Source organism: Colletotrichum abscissum, assembly GCF_030869225.1.
Source record: "Colletotrichum abscissum strain IMI 504890 chromosome Unknown Scaffold_39.1, whole genome shotgun sequence".
Taxonomy (NCBI): domain Eukaryota; kingdom Fungi; phylum Ascomycota; class Sordariomycetes; order Glomerellales; family Glomerellaceae; genus Colletotrichum; species Colletotrichum abscissum.
This window is the reverse complement of record NW_026850309.1, coordinates 59,313-79,055: the sequence shown is the minus strand read 5'-3', so window position 1 is coordinate 79,055 and position 19,743 is coordinate 59,313. Positions and strand designations below refer to the sequence as shown.

Here is a 19,743-nt window from a genome sequence, read left to right as displayed (position 1 = left end):
ATGTACTCCAGCAAGTCATACACGTCGACTGCCACCATGTCTGCTTCGTCATACAGCAGTCAAGCAGGCACCTGGCAAGAGCGACTTGAAGGTAGGGATCCGCTATGAAGATGTCGGCCGTTATGGACAACGATGCTGACCAATTGTCCTACAGACGCTTGCCGCGAAGCCAACATAATGCCACCCGTCTTCCAGATCGTTTCTGACCGCCGTGGTAAGCTACCTTGCCAGCAATCACCCTAGCCGGCCTGTTCCCCTTACTGATTGATCGTTCTCCAATTAGGCGGCCGCACCGCTTGGTCCAGTCGAGTAACTGTCCACGGCCGTACCCTCTCCGCACGATTCTGGTACGACGGCAAGAACCTCAATAACGCGAAAGAAGACGCCGCCGAAATGGCTCTCAACTACCTTACCGGTTCGAATCCCAGCTCGCCAGCCAACAGCAGAGGCAGCTACTAAAGAAGACAACGAAACGAAAGACGGTTACAGACGTGCAAAGATACCCGCAACTTGCAGCGAAAACATCCATTCGAGCATCAGCGTCTAGCGTCACACTTTTTTGTCTCTTTTATCTTTCAACGCACTTTTCTTGCTCTTACTTTCCTGGGCTTTTGTTTCGGATGTTCAACTGTACGAATACACACCTGGAGTTGAGATTGGGAGACATTGGCCAAATGCCACACGGCACAAGGGGACATCACGGAACATCGGCGTACGGCTACATTTCTACCTACGGTCCATTGGGAGGCTCCGAAAAGGAAGATGGTGCTGAGTTGGTTGAGGAGAAATGGCGCAAAAGAAACATTTGTTTCTCACCACATCAATCCACAAGGGGGCGGTGGGAGGGGCACGCGGCGGCGTGTCTCGCTTCTCTCTGTACTCCTCACACGTGTGGAACAGGGACTGGAGCTGAGAGAAGAAATTCCAACACGAGACAGAACCTTGGCGAAACAGTACCGGCAGAACAGTTGACGGGGTCACGAGAGTCTCTTTCTCATTTAATTCCTTGTTGTTTTGGGCGGCGTTGCGAAGCCGGGCCCAGGTTGGTAATTGGGTTGCAATCTTGGACATTTTTTTTTGCAGTTTATTTTGTTTTTCTTTACGGAGCGGCGTTAATGATGGGAAAAGCAACCACCAGCGCAAGGGATGCTGCTGTGGCATAGCTAGGTAGAAAAGGGATTTCCGTTGAACGGAGCTGGTTCCTCTTGCAAAGTTTCCAAAAGAGATGAGGACCAACATGACGAGACTTCCTTTTTCCTGACGAGGGCGTATCCACTTCTTCCCACACCACTCTGCATTCAATCCACGTGCGACGAGATTAATTCTCCGTTGTTATAGCCTGCGGTGATGACATGGGGATTCTAGCTCACGCAAGAACAAACAAACGAAAAAAAAGACATTGGTGGCTTCATGATGGCAAAGCTGATTACTCTTCAAGACGACGGGCGCTGGAAGGGGGTGTCGATTGGCACGGGGAGGGCGAACGGACATCGTTTGTCCACCTCAATCTCTCTCTGTGTCTACTCTCCCCCACGATGACATAGGTATCTTGGGTTTACTAGTTCTGCTATCACCAATGCAGGAGGTCGTTGCGGTGTCGGCGGACGGTGGGCGTGCTGGCTGCTCCCCTCCCTCCCCTCTCCGCCCTCGCCCCCCCTGGACAAAGATGAGCTAGGGAGTCTGCTAGCAACGGGACTGCGGCAGATCCCACGCCAACGCAGAGCTGTCTTGTCAACCTAGGTTGTGTTTGTCCGCGGTTGGCCTATGTAAGGTAAAGTAGGAGAGAGAATCTCGAAGGGGGAACCTAGCCAGCCTAGCTTTCATGAACGGTGGGGGAGCTGAGCCAGCTGCCAGCTGGTGCTTTGCGCTAGGGAGCTTGTCAATGGAATGACAAAAGTTGTGGTTTTTTGCGGGTGGCACACTTGAAGAGAAAAAGGGGGGGAGAAAGCCCAGAGGGGGACACCAGCAGCGCGCTCTTTATTAAGGGGGGGGGGGGTGCGGCAGCCCGCCGCGGGGGTTTTTTGCTGGGGGGGGTTTTAAAGGAAAAAAAAAAAATGTGCAAACCCTTTTTTCTCCCCCCCCCCCCCCCCCCCCCCCCCCCCCCGTGTGAAAGATACGAATGCCTACCTAATCCACGAAAAGATAGAGATAACAACTCCCCCCCCCCCCCGTTTTGCGCATCCGCGGGATGGGGTGAGAGGAGGGCAGACAGATGTCGCGCGACGGGCAGAGAAAGTGAAAAGAGCCGCTAAATGCCGTACTGCAGGAAATCTGCACGGAGGGGGGAGTGAGTGACGGCGGCGGTGGTGGTCTATGCAGCGTGTGGCGTGTGGCAGGCAAGGCAGTTTGAATCACGCATCCTCTTGTTTTTTCGGGGCGATTGTGATTTGTTCCCAACCTATTCGGTCTACATGCAGCGAGGGGTAAAGGCAGGTGTTCGGAGATGGGGTTTAGGTGTCAAGGTGTGTGTAGGTGTGTGTGAGTGGTATGTTTCTCTCGCTCTTTTTAGGTATTCTGTTTGTCGAGGAAATTCGCGGCTTCGACATGTGGGTGGCGTTTGTGACTTGGATAGGTAGGTCCCCTCAAGTTCCCCCATCCCGCCATGGGGGCGAATCTGGCAAATGGCACATTGGGGCATTGGCAAAAGGACTGAGTGGGTGGTTGAGAACCATGGAACTTTGGTCCCTTCATGATGGGCAAAAAAAAAAAAAGTTTGGGGGCGGGATTTTCTGTGTCACTGAGACATGAAAGAACCCACATGGTGAAAGTGCGGGATGTCGACAAGACGTGGACGCCGTGGGCATCGGCCAAGGGATGGGGTGAGTGAATTAGGGATTTCTCTTTTCCAAGACACTTGCTGCGGCTTCAGGTGGGATTTGAGATGGGGGAGGGGAAAAATGTTTGGATTTTGTTGTTGGTTTGGCGGCCGCAAGAGAGACCTCGCTGATCATCCTGAAGGAGCTGTAAGCCGCTTCGAGGGAGAGTCTCGTGACTGGCGCTGCTTGCCGTGCCTGGCATATGAGAAGAAAAATGCCCGTTGGCTTACAGAGGAAGATGTTGAGTATCACACAGCGAATCTGATGAAGAGGTGTGGTGGTACTGGTGAAGAAGGTCTGCATATTCGGTGAGCGAGAGCGGGAGGTGGGTTGAGATTAGCTTAGGTAAGATGATGTGAGGTTCGTCTCGGTGGGCGGCACGGCCCCGACCGGCTTTAAGCTGGGATGTAGCCTGTAGAGGGGACGTACCTGCCTTACCTAAGCTTCCAGCACTACTTTCGGAGAGCGGAGCTACCCTTCTCCGGTGGGAGGCCCACTCGACTCTGAAGCTCGGGCCCAGCTTGAACTGCAAAGGTGTGGGTAAGCAGTCGACGTTGCGAAAGTGGAGCGGCAACATCCGCGCGACTCAATAATTTTCGTGGATTGGCCGCGCTGGGTCGAAAATCGCCCGTCGAATTCAGGGTACCTTTTCCAACAACTACGACGTCCCGACGACTCGACGCACCTCAATCGGAAGTATACGAGACGACCTCGGTAATTTGAACACATTCAGAGCAGCCATGTCTCTGCGGCCGAGCCTACAGACCGCCTGCCGGGCGCTCGCGCTGCGGTCTCGACCCCTGGCCCAACGACAGGAACCTCTAGTCTGGGCGGCGACAAAACGAGGATACTCTGACGAGCTGCGCAAGGGTGAAAGGAGCCAGATTCCGGTATTGAAGAAGACAGAGAACGCAGCTTTCCCTCAGGGTCAGGAGGTGCCTGAGTCCGCGCCGGGACAACAGCAGGTATGGAATTTTTGATACCTGGAGGAGGAAGACTACGTGGACGAACGAGGCGGGGAGAATAAGGAATTGCTGACGATCCAATCTTGCAGCCAACAAACGAGGCACTTGAAGCTGCCGCGGCACTGAGCGAGCTCGCAGAGGCGGCAAAGGGACACAGCGCCGGTCTCCAGGGCGGCCTGACGGAAGCCCAGGAGCAGATGCTATACGCCGAGGGCGCCATCCCGCCTACACAATCGGACGGCAACGGCCAGCGCGATCTCGAAATCATAGCTCGCGGCGGGCTTCTCGCGCAGGCTGGGGACGCCGACGAGGTCGCCCCGTCACGGTCCTACAAGTTCCCGCTGCCTACGCTCCCTCTGCCGCCCCATAGCCATCTCAAGTCTCGGTACCACCCCGTGCTAGACCAGTTGACCAACCTGATGATGCGAGATGGCAAGAAGGCCCAGGCGCAAAGAGTACGCCAATCCCAACTCTGGAAACATATGACAAGATCTTGTGTGTCGAGGCAATTGCGAAGAGAATTATGCTGACATTGCGTGCGCCTACGTAGAATATGGCCATGGTCCTCAACTTCCTGCGAACCTCCCCTCCCCCGATCATCAACCCCAAATACCCGCTCCTTCCCGGCGCCCCGCCGCCGGCGCACCTCCCGCTGAACCCCGTGCTATACCTCACACTGGCCGTGGACTCCGTGGCGCCCCTCATCAAGATCCGCCGCATCGCGGGCGGAGCCGGTGGTGGTCGACCCCTGGAACTTCCCGCACCCCTAGCGGTCCGCCAGAGGCGGCGCGCGGCGTTCCAGTGGATCCTGGACGTGGTCAACAAGAAGCCGTCCAAGGGGTCCGGCCGGACGCAGTTTGCGCACCGCGTGGCGGACGAGCTGATTGCCGTGACCGAGGGGCGGTCGTCCGTGTGGGAGAAGCGGTTGGCGCTGCACAAGTTGGGTACGGCGACGCGTGCCAACTTGACTGCTAAGCCTGTCAAGCAGAATATGTAAAAGGGGGTTGAGGTGTGGGGAGCAGGTTTTGTACGAAGACGAAGAGGGGGAGGGGAAATTTAGATGTTGAGAGAGAGATTTGTAGCAAAGCTGTATATTGTACTATATCATCCCGCCCAAATGCCAGAGCTCGAGAGGAGCCTTTCTGTCAAGACTAATTGTCGCCATGAAGAGTGCGTTGGTGATTCAAATCTGAAGCCATGATGTGTCAAGAAGGACGGATTTTGCTCTAACATTCTGCGAGAGCATCCGCATCACTGTGTCAGCGTTGCGCACATTGCTGACGGCATCATCCCCGGCTCATAGCCCAGTCTCCAGACCCTCTACTGTACCAATCCTAAGTTGTGACGAGAATGCCACATCTCCCATTGAAACTCTCCCAGGAAGCCACGCTACCCTTGCGGTAAAGACTGAGAACGGCTCCGGCGAGAATCCAGGCAAGCATCAAGAGGCCTCTCGCCATCGTGACCACCGCGTTGCGAAATGACGCCCGGCATGGTCAAACGGCAGACGTAGACTGCAACACAGCCTCAATGTGGTGTAGATAGTTCACTACGTTGTTCGCAAAGGTCTAATGCATCACTGTGCCCCAAAGGATAAAAGGCGGGGTCTCAACGAGGCGATGATAACCAAAGTAACAAAAGGCGTCTGCAACTCTCCGCAGCCCGAAAAGATTCCCGTATTCGATTTGGACTGCGGCCAAGCCACGATACCGTCGTGCCGGCGCCCAGGAGCATTTTCAAAATGGCTCTTCACGTGATGGACAGATGACGTCTTGTCTTGCTGTCTCTTCTCTCTTTTCTTCCCAGAAAACCCCGGGCGGTGCTCTGGTCATCGCCTACTGCCCGTACGGTACTGGCTGGCCTACCTCTCCAGGGCGGGCGGCTGAAAGAGTCTTGGGAGTGGTGTTCTAAGGCAATCGGCGCCGTCCACGGTGAACAAATCACCTGCCAAGAAGACGGCCGGTCTTGGCGGTAAGACGCCGGCGTCGTCATCATGGCACCGTCGGAAGCACTGTGCGGCGAAGCGTCTTGCGTCCTCCCCGCCGCTCGGTAGATGTGAGTGGAGGCTGAAGTATACCTTTGTGGGGTGATACGGAGCGCGAAACGCAGGACGGGTTGGACGGGGACGGTGGCGGAGGCCGCGGGACGTGAGTGTTTCCTACGGGGTTGTGCTTGTGGACGAAAAACCACCGAAAACAAATATTTGTAGTGGGGGGCGGGCAGGGAATGCGTCATTCACTTTCGAGTCGGTTTTCTATCGTTTGATCTGAGTGCTACACAGTTGAGTGTTTAGCAACCCAAATCTTTGAACAGAGGGGCACAGAACTCTTTCTTTTCAGGACAGTTACTTGCTGTCAATCATTTGACCTTTTCTCTCATTTAGATACCATACGATAAATCAGCTCTGAAACCAGCCCTGTCGATCTCGTTCGAACATCGAGAGATAAGTGAGTGTTTCTCAGATCTTCCTCAGATGTTTGTTTCCCCATTCTTTTTTTATTCTTTCTGGTTTCAAAGCACAGTGGTCCTCGGGTACGTACACCTACCTGTTTGAGACGGTTGAGTGGGCACAGAGCATATGTACTCTTTGGATGGTTTGCATACTTGGGGATGGAGTGTCGTGCATCAAATCAGCAGACAAACGTCGGAGAAGGGAGGGCGCTGGGGGCGGCGTAAGCAGAGTTGGAGGTGACATCCCATCTTTCGATTGAGTTTTCGTGGGGCAGCAGCCCAATGGCTCTCGGACGATTCATCGGAATAAGAATTCACTGGGCATAGAAAGGGCACCACGACATGGCACCAATTACTTTTCCAGGTTGTACAGTATAAGTGAAGCGGGATGAGATGGGGTACCTCACCGGGTTTCCTGAGTGGGCAGGTACCAGTGGTACCAAGATGGGTGATGACGAAGCACCCACGGCACGCAGATGGAGAATGAGAAAGGTTGAGCAAGTCAGAAGCTGTCTCTCTCGGTCTCTCTGCAGCACTAGGGCGCTACGAAATGGGTGATCTTCTTCAGACTCTGGGGAAATGAGTTTGGGCGCAAGAGAGCAGAGGAATACGGCCCAAATGGGGTTGGCTGGGCTGGATAAGGTGCCCATGGCTCCATTGCCAATCTCATCCCATGTTCAGAGAGTCTTTGCCACAGCAATTGACCCCATGTCAAGTGGTAAACTCCCTTGGACAGAAGAGTCAAAGGACAGGCGATATGTTCATCAAGAACGTAACAAAAACGACGAATTTGGATCGGATGACTGCATTGCTCAGGCCCTGTCTGCACCACCACTACTTTAAGCTCGGTGCATGTCAATCTATCGATCCGTACAGAGTACTACAGACACAGTCACGGGCCAAGGTCACAAAGGCAATGAAAGGAAAGGCTACGCACTACAGACTAACACTCCGTACACAGAAAACGAGGGAGGGCGCCGTCAATAGTCAACTGGTGTCAAAGATGTCGACGCTAAAAGACGGAGCACCTACCCCTCCTCGATCCCTTCCCACCATCCACGTTATCCACGTTCCCCCCCCTCCCCTTTGACCCCTTCTGATCCTCCACCGTCCCATTTCCACAACCATCTCTCTCAAGTCCCGTCTCTCAGAACCTAGAGGTGCCTCCGGTGCCTGCCACCCGCAAAACCCAATCCCCACCTTTTCTTCTCTTACCTTACCTCAGGTCTACGGAGTACTTTGTACTGGTTCGTTCCCAGCCCGCGCTTGTGTTGCCGCTGCCACTGCCACTGCCACTGGGGAACTTTGGGCTGGACTGGGACTACCGGAGTAAGGTAACCTTGGCTAAAGTAGTACGGTAGGTAAAGAAGAGACTAGGAACCACCTTACCTTACTTTCCACCCTTTCTGAGGATACCTTACACAGTACCTTACCCTGCCATTCACTCACTCCACTACCACCAATCGTGTGTCGTGCGCTACCTTACCCTCAGGTTCCTTCAACTCCTTGTTGTTTCTCTCCTACCTTACCTTACCGCACCGCACCCTTTTTTTAACCCTTCTCTTCTCCTCCTCCCCCTACCACCGCAACTGACTATTCCTCCTTCATATGGTCTTGGCAGTTCGACTCGTGCTTCATAAGCTAATTTAGGCCTCCACACACAGCGCACCTTCCTCACTTTTGGTCTGGTCCCCAACGGAGCCATGATCTAAGGAGCCTCCGCCGACCTCCATATCCCAACTGCCCCTACACAATGCTGTTTCTGCCATCCAACTTGCACCGCCAACGTCAACATCGCAAGATCATCCCCCGTTAGATTTACCACAACCACGTATATCCGACCCGAACCAGACCCCCGTATTCGATTTTACATCAACGAAATCATCACTATCCTCAAGCGAACGAGTAATCACCGCTCTTGTACCACAAAAGCGACGCTCGTAAAGTCCTGAACGAGGCTCCTTCCCTGCCAAGAGCGCAATCCGACTTTCGACCCCATTCAAGATGTCGCACCAACCCATGAGCATGGAAGCCATGCTCGACGAGGAGAGAAGAGATGTTCTGGCCTTGCTCGAGGGTACCGCTGCAAGATCCAACTGGAACACGGGCTCGCCCGTCTCTGCACGCTCGCCATCGCCCTACACAACGCCTCGCTCGCCCGTACGAAGTATGCTGGATATCGGCGCCGATGGAGGTTCCAAGAGCCCACGACTCGGAAATGCCGTACCGGTGCGCAGCATGTTGGATATCAGCGGCCCTCCGGCTCCCGTTCGGAGCATGCTCGATATCAACACCTCGGCTCCAAAGCAGGCTGCCAGTGCCGGCCCCAGTTCTCCGGTCGAATCTCGCGCACCTCACCCGAGGACCTTTTCCGATTCACACTCCCAGAAGCCCAGCTTTGGCCCGCGCGCCCCAATCAATCGAATGGATCCGACACTGGACTACCAATTCTCTGATATTTCTACCAACAATATCGGAACTGCTATGCCGAAGCGCAACACACAGGGAAAGGCGCTGGGCGTGAAGAAGCCGGGCGGCGGTGCCATGGTCGACGTCATGCGCGGCAACGAAATCCCCGGCATTATCCTTCCCGGCGACAGAGCCCGCCACGGCTCTATTGCTAGCAATCCCGTCATGGGTGGGAGAAGCTCTAGCAGAGGTCAAGGCAGCAAATCCAAGTCTCCTCATGGCAGACTGAGCATGCGCTCCCGCTCGCCCAATGTCAGTGGTCGGCTCCAGCAGATCCCTGGAACTGCCATTCTTGATGACGGCCGGGTGGTGGACATCTCAACCGCCTACCGCAAGCTGTCGGATGCCAATTTGGCATTCTCAGGCGGAGGCCTGTCTGGGCTGGCCGGACGCAAAAAGTCAAGCGCAGACGATGCCGGACTTGGACGTCTTACCAAGGACTACCTCAGCCCTGATGGAGAGGAGCTGGAAGACAGCAGCGACGATGACGCGCACAGTTCTTCTGATGAAGAGAACGAGAGAGGACGTAAGATGTCGCCTCGAGACGAAGAGAGCAATGCAAAGTCCGGCAGCTCAGCCGACAAAGGTGACCGCAAGACGCTCAGTCTACTTGCCGCGGCTGAGGAAGAGCGTAAGTAACTCATGCTCGTGGTAAATTCGGGTGCTAACAAATTTGCAGGCCTGGCAGTCAGTTCCAAGCAACCTCAATACAAATACAAGTCATTGTTAGACGAACCTTCCATCACACTCACCAAGCCAGGCGGCGAGAAGTCAAAATCCAAAGCAGGCATCCGCCCGACCACGGCGTTCGACAACGAGCCAGGCTCGGGAATGGCGTCCGCTGTGAACTCGGACGATGAGGAGGAGCTTAACGACATCAAGCGCGCGCAGAGACTTGCCTTCTCACGTACAGAAACCCTCAACAACCCCGAGTTTTCACGAACTCTACGCATCATCATGCGCGGCGAGTTTGATCAAATCCAGAAGTCGGCCGAAGAGGAGCATCATAGGTTGAGAAAATACCTGGTGGCAACCGATCTCAGCGAGGAGTCGACACACGCCCTGGAATGGACGATCGGCACCGTTCTGCGAGACGGCGATACTCTCATCTGTATCTACTGCGTCGATGAAGAGACTGGTATCTACTCGACCGAGGGAATCATGGTCCCCGACGAGCGTGCCGCGCATCAGGAACAAGCAGCTGCTATCAACGCCATGTCCAGCGCCAAGTCACCGCCGCCAAACATGACCAGCGCCCCGCCTTTCCCTCACCTTCCGCGAGCCTCGGCCTTGAACAATAGCGACTCTTCTTCGCCGGCACCGTCCAGTAGGGAGCGCGGCCGCGCTGAGGAGGAACGTCGTCGTGCGGTTAACGACATTCAGGAGAGGGTTGAGCGGCTGTTGCGAAGGACTCGACTTCAAGTGCGAGTGATTGTCGAGGTCATTCACTGCAAGAATCCAAAGCATCTCATTACCGAAGTGATTGATATTGTCAGCCCTACGTTGGTAATCCTGGGAAGCAGAGGCCGTAGCGCTCTCAAGGGGTTAGCTATCCACCCCATTCAACTCCACTGTTCAAAAACCTGCTAACTATTGAATAGTGTGATTCTTGGCTCGTTCTCCAACTATCTTGTCACCAAGAGCTCGGTGCCTGTCATGGTAGCGCGAAAGCGCCTTCGCAACAAGAGCAAGTACAAGAGAGGCCCTCTCAAGCAGGTCAACGACCTGAACAACCCGGGAACCAAGAGCCTCGCCAACGCCAAGGTTGACTAGAAGGATCCCGCGCCGAGGCGTAGGCTGTCAGGACTGTGGAATCGCTTCAACGCGAGGCGAGCGTCGTGGGCTGAGGAGAGGGAGGAGGTAGAGCCGACGGAGCAGGTGGAGCAGGCGGATCGGCGCAAGAGCGCTTGATGAGCAACACAATTTCCTTTTCATCATGTTCGTACAAGCCTTCCATTTTGGACAGGCCTGAGACACATATCCCGGGCACTTTGTGGGAGAAAGGCTTGCCGATTGGGGATGGGACGAAGAGAGCAAACGTGGTTCAGGCTAGATACGAACCACGCGAGGCGTCTCACTTGTTTCTTATTTCCCTAGGGGATTTGACGATTAATCATGTCATAAAAAGCGGTCTAGCAGCAGACACAACAACCAACAGGGTTGAATTCATACTCCATTCTACAATTTCAAGTCTATTCATGGTCTATGGTTCAGTCCTATCAAGAGACGTCGCGATAGAACGTGAACAAGTCGGTGGCGTTCAGCAATGAGAACCCCGGTGATATCCGGGCCGATGTGATTGTGCATGGACGACGGTGGATAAATGCAAGAAAAGGAGCAGCTGAATTATGCCAGTCCGAAATACCTTTTCCGACACGGGTAAACGAACGTTCGTCATGGTTAAGGAGTCACTCTTGAGTAGAATAGAGTCGTCGTTGTCGTCTGTAAGAGGGGGGGGTCCCGCCCGGCGACGGTTGATTCGGTGACGGGACTGAGAGAGTGGGGCACTGGTGCGGGGTGATAAGATAGTGAAAGTGGCTGATTGGGGCCAACTCAGTTGCGTTTTTTCTGGGTCCTCTTGTTCAACTGGGCCAGTCCCGTGTAAACCTGAGATTGCCTGCCCGGCCTCGATGGTACGTACGCAATTGTGCAATTGTACCCTGGAGGAACGGGGGGTTACCGGTAGGTTGAGTGTGGGTTCTCGTTTGAGGTTCGTTCTGATAGAGCGTGGGCTAGCAATGCGAGAAGCCTACTGTGCTCCGTGGTCACTGGTGTACTGCGTAGCTTCGCTCTGGGTAGGGGTTTTCGTGCCTTGATCCATCATGATATGGCTGTGTACATCTTATGTGTGGACATGCGCCGATTGGTACCTCTCAACTTCACGACTTCATACAATGCCTACCCAGTGTGCCAGTTCTTAGGCTGGCCCCTCCCTCCCCTAGAGACGCGAGTCTTGGGTTCCCTTGCCCACACTACCCGCGTCTTATTGGCGTCGCCGTCGAATCGGATGCTCCCGAGGCCTTGTCGGTGAGTCACTTTGATTGGATCGCGCAACTCTTTTGGAAACGTCAAGAGACGGGACTCGGGAGAGGTTTGTTTGTTTACGTTCCAAAGTGGAAAGACAGCCTGAAAGTCAGTGGGAAAAGCAGGACCCCGCCTTCCCATTCTCGTGCTCGACATTGGGTGACGGGGTCCCGTGACCAGGGATGCAACCACTTAAACGTCCGAGGGGCAGACACGCTTGTTTCCTAAAACACGAACGACGCGGGTTGAGCTGGGGGGCGCATGGGTGCTTTGGGGACAGGGGGAGAGGTCAGAAAGGGAGATACGGTTTAGGAAGAGGAGGAGGATGGTGTTGAGATGTGTTTCCGGCTGCTCATTAACTGTACCTTATTGCTCTATGGCTCTTGTGCAAGTGGAAGGACGGCAAACTGCGAGGGCACCGGAGGAGTGATCCGATAAGTTGATAATGACCCCCCCTAGTTGAGGTGAGAGTACCGTGCACGGTTTTAGCCTAATACGGTTAGGGTTAGAGGTTAGGATCGGCTAGGGTTCGGGTTATTAACTAGGATTCGGGTTATAAATAGTCTTCGGGTTCCTGGAGTATGTATTTTTCCGTTACTTTTGGGTGAAGTGCACGGTACTCTCACCTCAACTAGGGGGGGTCATTATCAGTTTATGTGTAGACTCCACGGGAGAGCGCAGAGCGAACAGAGCAGGAGGGTACGTACTCGCGCAGGTCAATGTTCGGTGTAGGGGCCCCTCTCCAGCCCCTCCCACCCAATCCAGGGCCTGAAATCCGGCCGCTCCCTTGACAGGATTCGATCTGTGATTGGACGACGGCCTCGAACCTGGCAAGTGGGGACTTGAGCTCCCCAACCTCTCGATTTCAACTCGTTCGAAAGACGACGCAAGGTGGTTCGGGGTGGGCATGGGGGGGTTCAGGAAGGTGCTGCTGGGGTTCCTGCTGCATTAGAAAAGACGAAGAGAGGAACGGGAAGGCACCGTAACCCCCTCCGCTCCCCTCCCATTCCCCTTCCCTCTCGAGGAATTGGATGCTGCTGCTGTTGCTGCTTGAGCTTCTCCATCTACCTGCTGCATCTCTCCCGCTTCTTCTTACCTTGTAACAACCCTCCACTGCTGCCACTCTCAATCAGGTCACCTGCTACTTCTTTCTACCCACTTTCCGCCCAACCCTGACCTATCCCGTCTTGTCCTGTCTCTTGTCTCCTGTTTAAGAAGACAGAGAGAGAGAGAGAGAGAGAGAGATACCGGTAGAGACAGGCGATCCTGCGAGGCGCTTGGCCTGTCACCGTTACCTTACCTACCTTACCTTACCTTAGATCCATACTCAAATTCAACCTTTCTTCATCCATACTCTTACCTCTCTACTCTTATCGCACCCGCGCATATCATTCCCGATCGAGTTCAGTTTCACATTGGGCTGGCCTACCTTATGACTTACTTGCCCTGATCGGTTACATCAATCCGAGGCACTTCTTACATTCCCCTTGCTCTCAACTCTTTGCCTTATACATCCCACTTCCCCCCCTCCTGCATTGCGCTCCCGCCATACGTCAAGTGAGCCAACAAGGTACTTCTCTGCGCCGTACTAGCCGTCGACCTGCAGAAGAAGTCCGTCTCTGTCGCAACACCGAGGCGACCGCGGTGAAGGGTGTGCGCCCAACCTATTCTGACCCTCATGCTTTCCATGCCGTCGCTGGTCACCGTCAACAACAACGTTTCCCTGCTGAGCATTACAATCGCTCCAAGCACATACGTAGCAACGCTGACCTTGTCCTTTGTCTTCGTCTACCTATACATCGTTCAGATCTCGTGGAAACCGACACTGCTACCAAACGTCAGCTATTTTAAGCGCACAAGTCGAACCACCAAAACCGCAGAAGCCGCAGTCGAGGCGCCTTCCCTCCCACCACCACCCACTTACAAGGCCTTACCCGCACCACCCGCCCCCGAGGCCAGCGGCGCACTCGTCCGTCGCAGCAACCGCCACTCTTCCCAACATTACCAGCACGAATATGATGATGGCTACGAAACATTCGACGACGTTCGATCCTCTCGATCATTTAGACGCCTCCTTGGGCGACTTCGAGCCGACGACCCCGCCACCGGGCAGGAGGGGTCCCCAGGGCGTGAACTTGTTCGGGCACCCGTCGCATCACTCGAGCTTCCGGTCAGACGACGCGGAGAGCGACCTGGGCCCGGACCCCGAAAACTCAGTCTCCGTCGGTGGTTACAGTCCTCCGGCTTGGCGCCGCCTCGGAAACGGGAGTCGCGACAGCGGCTTCTGGCGGCGGAGTGATGACCTGCTAGGCGCATTCTCTCCCCAGCTCCACGGACACCACCAAGGCTTTGGCGGATTCAAGTCGAGAGAGTCAAGCCCCGAGTACGATAGCGATGGCGACGAGGGCGAGTCGGTGCTGCGCAGAGCTATGCGCACAAGGTTGCCGACGGGGAGCATGAGCCCCGATAAGGCCCGGTCGCCCAGCCCCGAGCCCAAGATGGAGGATAGGACGATCAAGTTGGAGGATATTCCGTGGAAAGAAACAAGCCCTTCAGAGGGAACATTGAATCAAGACAATTGTATGGCCCCGTACCTGAAGCCCATTCCTCTTCATCATGTGTGTACGACTGCTTTGGGAGGGTATCAGGCTGACCTCGCCGATAGATATCAGGTTCGCGTTGCGCGCAGAAGTACAGCAGCGTACGGAACCTATCGAAGCCCTAGTTCATTTCTTCCGCTCAAAATGGCGATTCTTGACTCACTCGTGGTCTTCCACGATCCTGTCCATCCTCGTCGCCGTGCTCGCCATAACGGCGACACGTAACCTCTTCCAGCCCGCTGCGCAACAGCCGGTGCCCGACCTCGTCAAGGTCGCAGGTATCGCGCGGTCTTTTGAACCGCTCATTTACTTTTCCGAGAATGGCGCATCCCAGGTCGGCGATCTGCAAGCGACCGGCGTCGCTGTCTGGGACCTCGGCGAGAGCGTGCGCTCCAGCAACATGACTTCTGCGCCAATCATTGTTAAGGAGCTGGATGATCTCAGTGAGAGCTTAAAGACTCTGGCTGTTGAGCTGACCAAATTCTTTGCCAACGTTGATGGCGACATTGATGGGTAAGTTCCACCATGTGTTCTCACTCATGAAGCATTGCATTCTAAAATCGACTACAGTATTCTTATAGTCATGGACTGGGCGCGCAGAGAACTCTCTCAAGTCCAACACCTCCCCTCATCGCCCTTCACTGCCGCCTTTGACAACATCCACAACCTCCTCTCTGAAGCAGGCGTTCTCGAAGACGGCTTCGGTAGCCCGACTCGCCTTGGATCTCTATCGAGATACATATTTGGCATGTCCAACCCGCAGCGGACGCGCCTCACTCTTCAGCGCACATTCAACGAGTTCCTCACGGTCCTCGAGGATGCCATCAACTCGGAGCTCCAGCATTCCCTTGCCCTGTTTGCGCTCTTCGAGGCCATCGACCACCAATTCCTCAATCTCGCGCGCACAGTTGTCCGTGAGGCATCCGCGCAGGACGACCTGCACGCAGACTCGTTGTCGTCACTCTGGACGCGCATCTTAGGCGCCAACGCCGCCGAGGTGGCCAAATACGAGCGCAACCGCCTTCTGCTACAGAACGTGAGGGAGAAGACAGCACGGAACAAGAGCATCCTAGTCGAGCACAACGGCAAGCTCATGGCCCTCAAAGCCAATCTCGAAAACCTGCGACGCAAGCTGGTCAGCCCGCTCGTTAGGTCTGTCAACTCGAGCACCCTGACGCTCGAGGACCAGATCCGCGGGCTGGAGGACGTCGGCGGCTACCTCGAGGGTGTCCGGACGCGGCAGAAGGGCAAGTTGATGGAGATGCTGTACGGGAGCGTCGGCAATAGTCGGCGGCTCATTGAGGAGCGGACGTATGGCCGTACAGCATGAGTTGACGAAACTGGGATTTAGAGAAAAAATCATTTGGGTCCTAGATTCATCGTCTCCTTGTTGGACATTTGCCCTTGTATACTGCATCATGGCGTATTCGGACACTTAGAGGAAACCCCACCCGGACGGCGTTTCTTGCTGAACTGGGGATAGACTTTTGCCATCGAAGCGAGTGGAGGAGACAAACGATGTCCCTCGCGCATTTTCACATTGGAGTTGAGGATGGAGGAATATGGGGGATCGTCTACTGCATGGGTACTTATTCCCGGAGCACGTACATTTGGGGTTCATAAGCTGACAGATGTCAGTTGGCGTACAGTGGCGACTCGCCTTCTCAAAGTATGGGGGCAGCATGTGCTTCACAACCGCCTTGCACGGAAGACACGGAGGGAGGAACTTTTTTCGGTGATGGACATGGATTATGGGCAAGGGCGTTTTCGGGAGTTAGTAACCTGTAGGACCAACCGCATGTAAAGACTCTGGGAAAGGGCGTCTTTGGGATTTGAAGGTTTCGTTGAGGTGTAGGTAGCGGAAATGCGAATGAACGCGTATACTTCATCAAGATATTTGTGCGTAGATCATGTCCTATTGTGTAATTTGGGAGGAAATTTATGATATAAAAGGTGGAGGTATCGGTTGTATGTCTAAGTCGACAATAGGAGCAGTCACATAGTCTGTCATGATGGTGTACTTTCTTGGTATCAGGGGTGTCAGCTATGTTTACTCCTTCATCTTGAGTATGCTTACACATCTCAAGACTTGTAAAGTCCGACCTGTCCAACTGTCGTATCGGGTCGGCTTTGGTAGTGGATTATTGTATAGTGAATACTATAGCAGACAGTGCCGATGAGTATAAGCAGCAGGCTTCAGATGTTGTCTCATGTCTTCCGTGAGCGAGATTTACCTCTCCAGGTAGAAGGTCAAGATCCTCGCTGCCGCTGCCAGCTCCCGCTTGCCGCAATGGTCGCGAAGAGGCACACGGCCCAGTCTTACATGGCCTTCGTTTCCAACTCCTCCAGGTTGACGAAGGGATTATTTGTCGTGCCTGGGTGGGTTTTTCACACAGAGCAGCTGGCTGGGCGCGTGTGAGGTGTGTGCTTGAGCCAGGGGATCTGTAGATGACGATGACTGGTAGAGTATATATTTCCTGGCTTCGCCTCTCTTACTAGGTCTGACGACCAGATCCGTAGTATTTTCGCGTCCTTTGTTGATGAATATCATCTCAGGGCCCGAAATAGCTTCGTTGCAGGGAAACTGGATGCTCATTTTATTAAAAATGCTATCGCTGGTCTGCGGTTTGTAGTACTAGGTCAATGGACTCGATTCTGCCCATGTGTCTGTTTTATTGTTCTCGTATTGCGGGTTGAATACGGCGAGGGAAAGGGAAGGGAGCTTGAAACATATATTGCCGTCCTTGAGGGCTCTGGGAGATGCTGAAATTTGAGAGCTGCTTGCAGTGCGTGTCTGCCGAGCATACGTGATATGTCGCAGAGACATCATGTGGCAACCGATTCTAGAAGCTGTAGTAGATGTACACATCAAGACACCACACCACACCAGTTTCAGTCGTTTTCTTAAACGCCAATGGGGTTACCACCTCCGTCTGTTCGCTACCTTTCTAGGTAGTTGGGTGTTCTATCCCCTTTGTAGCTCGCGGATTTGGGAATCCTGCGAGTGACCCCCAAGTCTTTCTCTCTACTTGTTTACGGGCCATATCGTGAAAGACTATAACTTTCTAGCTGATAGTTAGATCGTAGGGTGTATAAGCTGTCAGCATTGGGGGATAGTGAAGGAAGCCGTTGGAAACATTTCTTCGTACATGGTCTAAAGGATATCGTGGAAACACAGTAAGAACCCCCCCCCCCCCCCCCTTTATCATGTAATCCCAACATTGCAGCCCATCTATAACCAAACTCCCCCATTCCCAACCCCCTCAAAAGCCCTCAATCTGCGTCCCGATCCCCTTTTCCTTGGCAAGCTGAATCATGTGCATCCCAACCGACAAATCCATGAGCCCCAGCCCGACACTCTTATAAATCACCGTCCCGTCCTTGAGCCACCTCACCAGCGCGTCCTCCTTCTTGCGCTTGTCTGCCGACCTCTGGCTCGAGCTGCGGCGCAGCATGCTCGGCCCTTTGCTGCTACCACTACCGCTGCTGCCAGACGTCTTTGTCGAGTCTTTGCTGATGGACGACCGCGGCTCCGATAAAGACGCGCCGTCGGATCCCGAGAAGGCGGACTTGATGGACGGCGTGCCGGAAAAGTCGAGCTTTTCGAGCTCCGAGGCCGCGATGCTCGCCGCGTCGCTATCGGCCGAGGCGGAGGCTGCGTCTTCTTCGTCTTGCATCCGGCGGAGCATAATTAGTTCTCCGAGTCTGTGTAAACAATCAGCTTCCCAGTTCCTAAAAACCTCGAGTCCGAAAGGGCAAGCGAACTCACTCAACAAGTTGCGTAGGCTGTAACCCGGCCGAGATGATCTCCCCAGCCTCCTTCAACGCTCCGTCCAGCGTGTCCACGACAATCACCCCGCCCTCGGGCGCATGCTTGTGAAAATGCCAATGCGGCTTCTCGTGCTTGGTAGCCTGCAGCAGCAACCCTCAGGCAGCTCCCTCATCGCGGGCGTGTAACTCCCAATCGCCGCAATCAGCCTCCCCTTCCTCCGTCCCTCGTGGCTCGTCAGCACCTCGGCCTCGAACAACTCCTCCGTCGACGGCGTGCAGCAGTACACCACGTCCGCGTCGCGAATCTGCTCCCTCGACAACCTCTTGAACTCGCCGTACCCAGGGGTCAAGATCCCAAACGTCGTCTCGGACCAGCCTTCGCGCTCTTTGATGTGCGGCGGCACGCGGTAGAACTGCTTCATGAAGTCGCGGGCGTCGTCGGAGAAGCGGCGGTTGATGACGTTGACGTGTCTGATGGTCGTGCCGCGGACCAGGAGGGCGAGGCGGACGTGCCAGTAGGCTTGGAGGCCTGTGCCGAAGACGGTGATTGTCTTCACGGTGGTGCGGCGGGCGAGGAGGCAGGTTGAGGAGAGGGCGGTGCGGAAGGCGGTTAGGGTCTTTGCGTGGAGGAAGCCGATGGGTTCGCCGGTGGGGGAGAGGAGGGTTACGGCGCCTGTGGGCTGGATGGAGGGTTTTGAGGGGTCTTGGGATGCTTTGCTGGAGCTGAGGGTTACGACTATAGGGAGTTTGTTAGTGATTTGAGAATTGTGAGCGGATGATGGAGGGCGGGGTGGGGACGGTTGAGAGGCTTACCTTTGCAACCCATGCCTTGGGGACCTACGGAGGGCATGTACAATGTTGTCGCGCCTGTCTTGAGGTTCTCTGTTGAGACGCGCTCCGGTTGGTGATATGTGCCATCCTCAATGTTGTGCGTGTTGGTCGAGTACTCGTGGAGAGCGGTCGAGATGACCTTTCTGAATCCGTCAAACTCGTCGGCCGTCAGATCGGCCAGGATCTCTTTGATCTGGTCGTCTGTGAGAACCGTCAAGACCATGGCGATGCTGTGAGATGTATATGAGAGGAATCTTGTTGTTCAGGCTTATTGTAGGCTGTTTGTAGTGAAATTTCTAGTCTTGCCCCTCATCAACTCTCGATGAGATGAGATGAGATGTTACTTGTGGGAGACAGTTTGAACTTGTTCGAAGCGGGGTTCTTTATTCGTGTACTTCGTACACACTTTTGGCTGACTCGGGCTTATGGGGAGCTAACGCCGTGCTTATATCGGGATCTGGCAAAAACCCCGGGGGACGGGCTTATAAACAGAAAGATTGTCGATTTCTCATCTACATTTTCCACCGGCTCATCCGCGCCAAGAATCTAGCATGGCTGCGCCGTTGGCGTGCCCCTCGATGTGTGAAATCTGTAGTATGATGTAATTGTCGATACTAGGTCTAGGCTCGTCTATATGGTGCTTACTGACACAAGCCGTTCATCTCCACATGTGCGCCTCCGTGGGCTGTGGGCACACGTTTCTCCGTGCTGCTCGCTCTCGTAACTTTCTGATGTATCATGTTCCCAACGGAGCTATCCTTGAGTGAAAAGAATGGAAAAAGTAAAAGGCTTGGCGACAGATTATACGAGGGAATT

General features: G+C 54.5%; 5 protein-coding genes across 5 annotated transcripts; 4 read left to right on the top strand and 1 right to left on the bottom strand.

Annotated features, from left to right (window-relative positions):
• Window positions 1-459, top strand: CABS01_12629 (uncharacterized protein; the record flags this gene model as incomplete). Its single annotated transcript, XM_060545982.1, has 3 exons — window positions 1-91; window positions 155-214; window positions 284-459. The coding sequence occupies 3 exons, from the start codon at window positions 1-3 to the stop codon at window positions 457-459; spliced, it is 327 nt and encodes a 108-aa protein (XP_060396213.1).
• A 3,097-nt stretch (window positions 460-3,556) lies between these two features.
• On the top strand, window positions 3,557-4,778 carry CABS01_12628 (30S ribosomal protein S7; the record flags this gene model as incomplete). Its single annotated transcript, XM_060545981.1, has 3 exons — window positions 3,557-3,781; window positions 3,871-4,236; window positions 4,332-4,778. The coding sequence occupies 3 exons, from the start codon at window positions 3,557-3,559 to the stop codon at window positions 4,776-4,778; spliced, it is 1,038 nt and encodes a 345-aa protein (XP_060396212.1).
• Window positions 4,779-8,236: 3,458 nt separating this feature from the next.
• CABS01_12627 (universal stress protein family) lies at window positions 8,237-10,474 on the top strand (the record flags this gene model as incomplete). The annotated part of the gene is made up of 3 exons (XM_060545980.1): window positions 8,237-9,332; window positions 9,381-10,245; window positions 10,303-10,474. 3 exons carry the CDS (start codon window positions 8,237-8,239, stop codon window positions 10,472-10,474), a joined length of 2,133 nt encoding a protein of 710 aa, XP_060396211.1.
• A 3,272-nt stretch (window positions 10,475-13,746) lies between these two features.
• On the top strand, window positions 13,747-15,655 carry CABS01_12626 (uncharacterized protein; the record flags this gene model as incomplete). The annotated part of the gene is made up of 3 exons (XM_060545979.1): window positions 13,747-14,305; window positions 14,391-14,838; window positions 14,896-15,655. The coding sequence occupies 3 exons, from the start codon at window positions 13,747-13,749 to the stop codon at window positions 15,653-15,655; spliced, it is 1,767 nt and encodes a 588-aa protein (XP_060396210.1).
• A 1,933-nt stretch (window positions 15,656-17,588) lies between these two features.
• CABS01_12625 (UbiD family decarboxylase) lies at window positions 17,589-19,150 on the bottom strand (the record flags this gene model as incomplete). Its single annotated transcript, XM_060545978.1, has 4 exons — window positions 17,589-18,030; window positions 18,095-18,237; window positions 18,339-18,832; window positions 18,910-19,150. The coding sequence occupies 4 exons, from the start codon at window positions 19,148-19,150 to the stop codon at window positions 17,589-17,591; spliced, it is 1,320 nt and encodes a 439-aa protein (XP_060396209.1).
• Window positions 19,151-19,743: the final 593 nt, after the last annotated feature.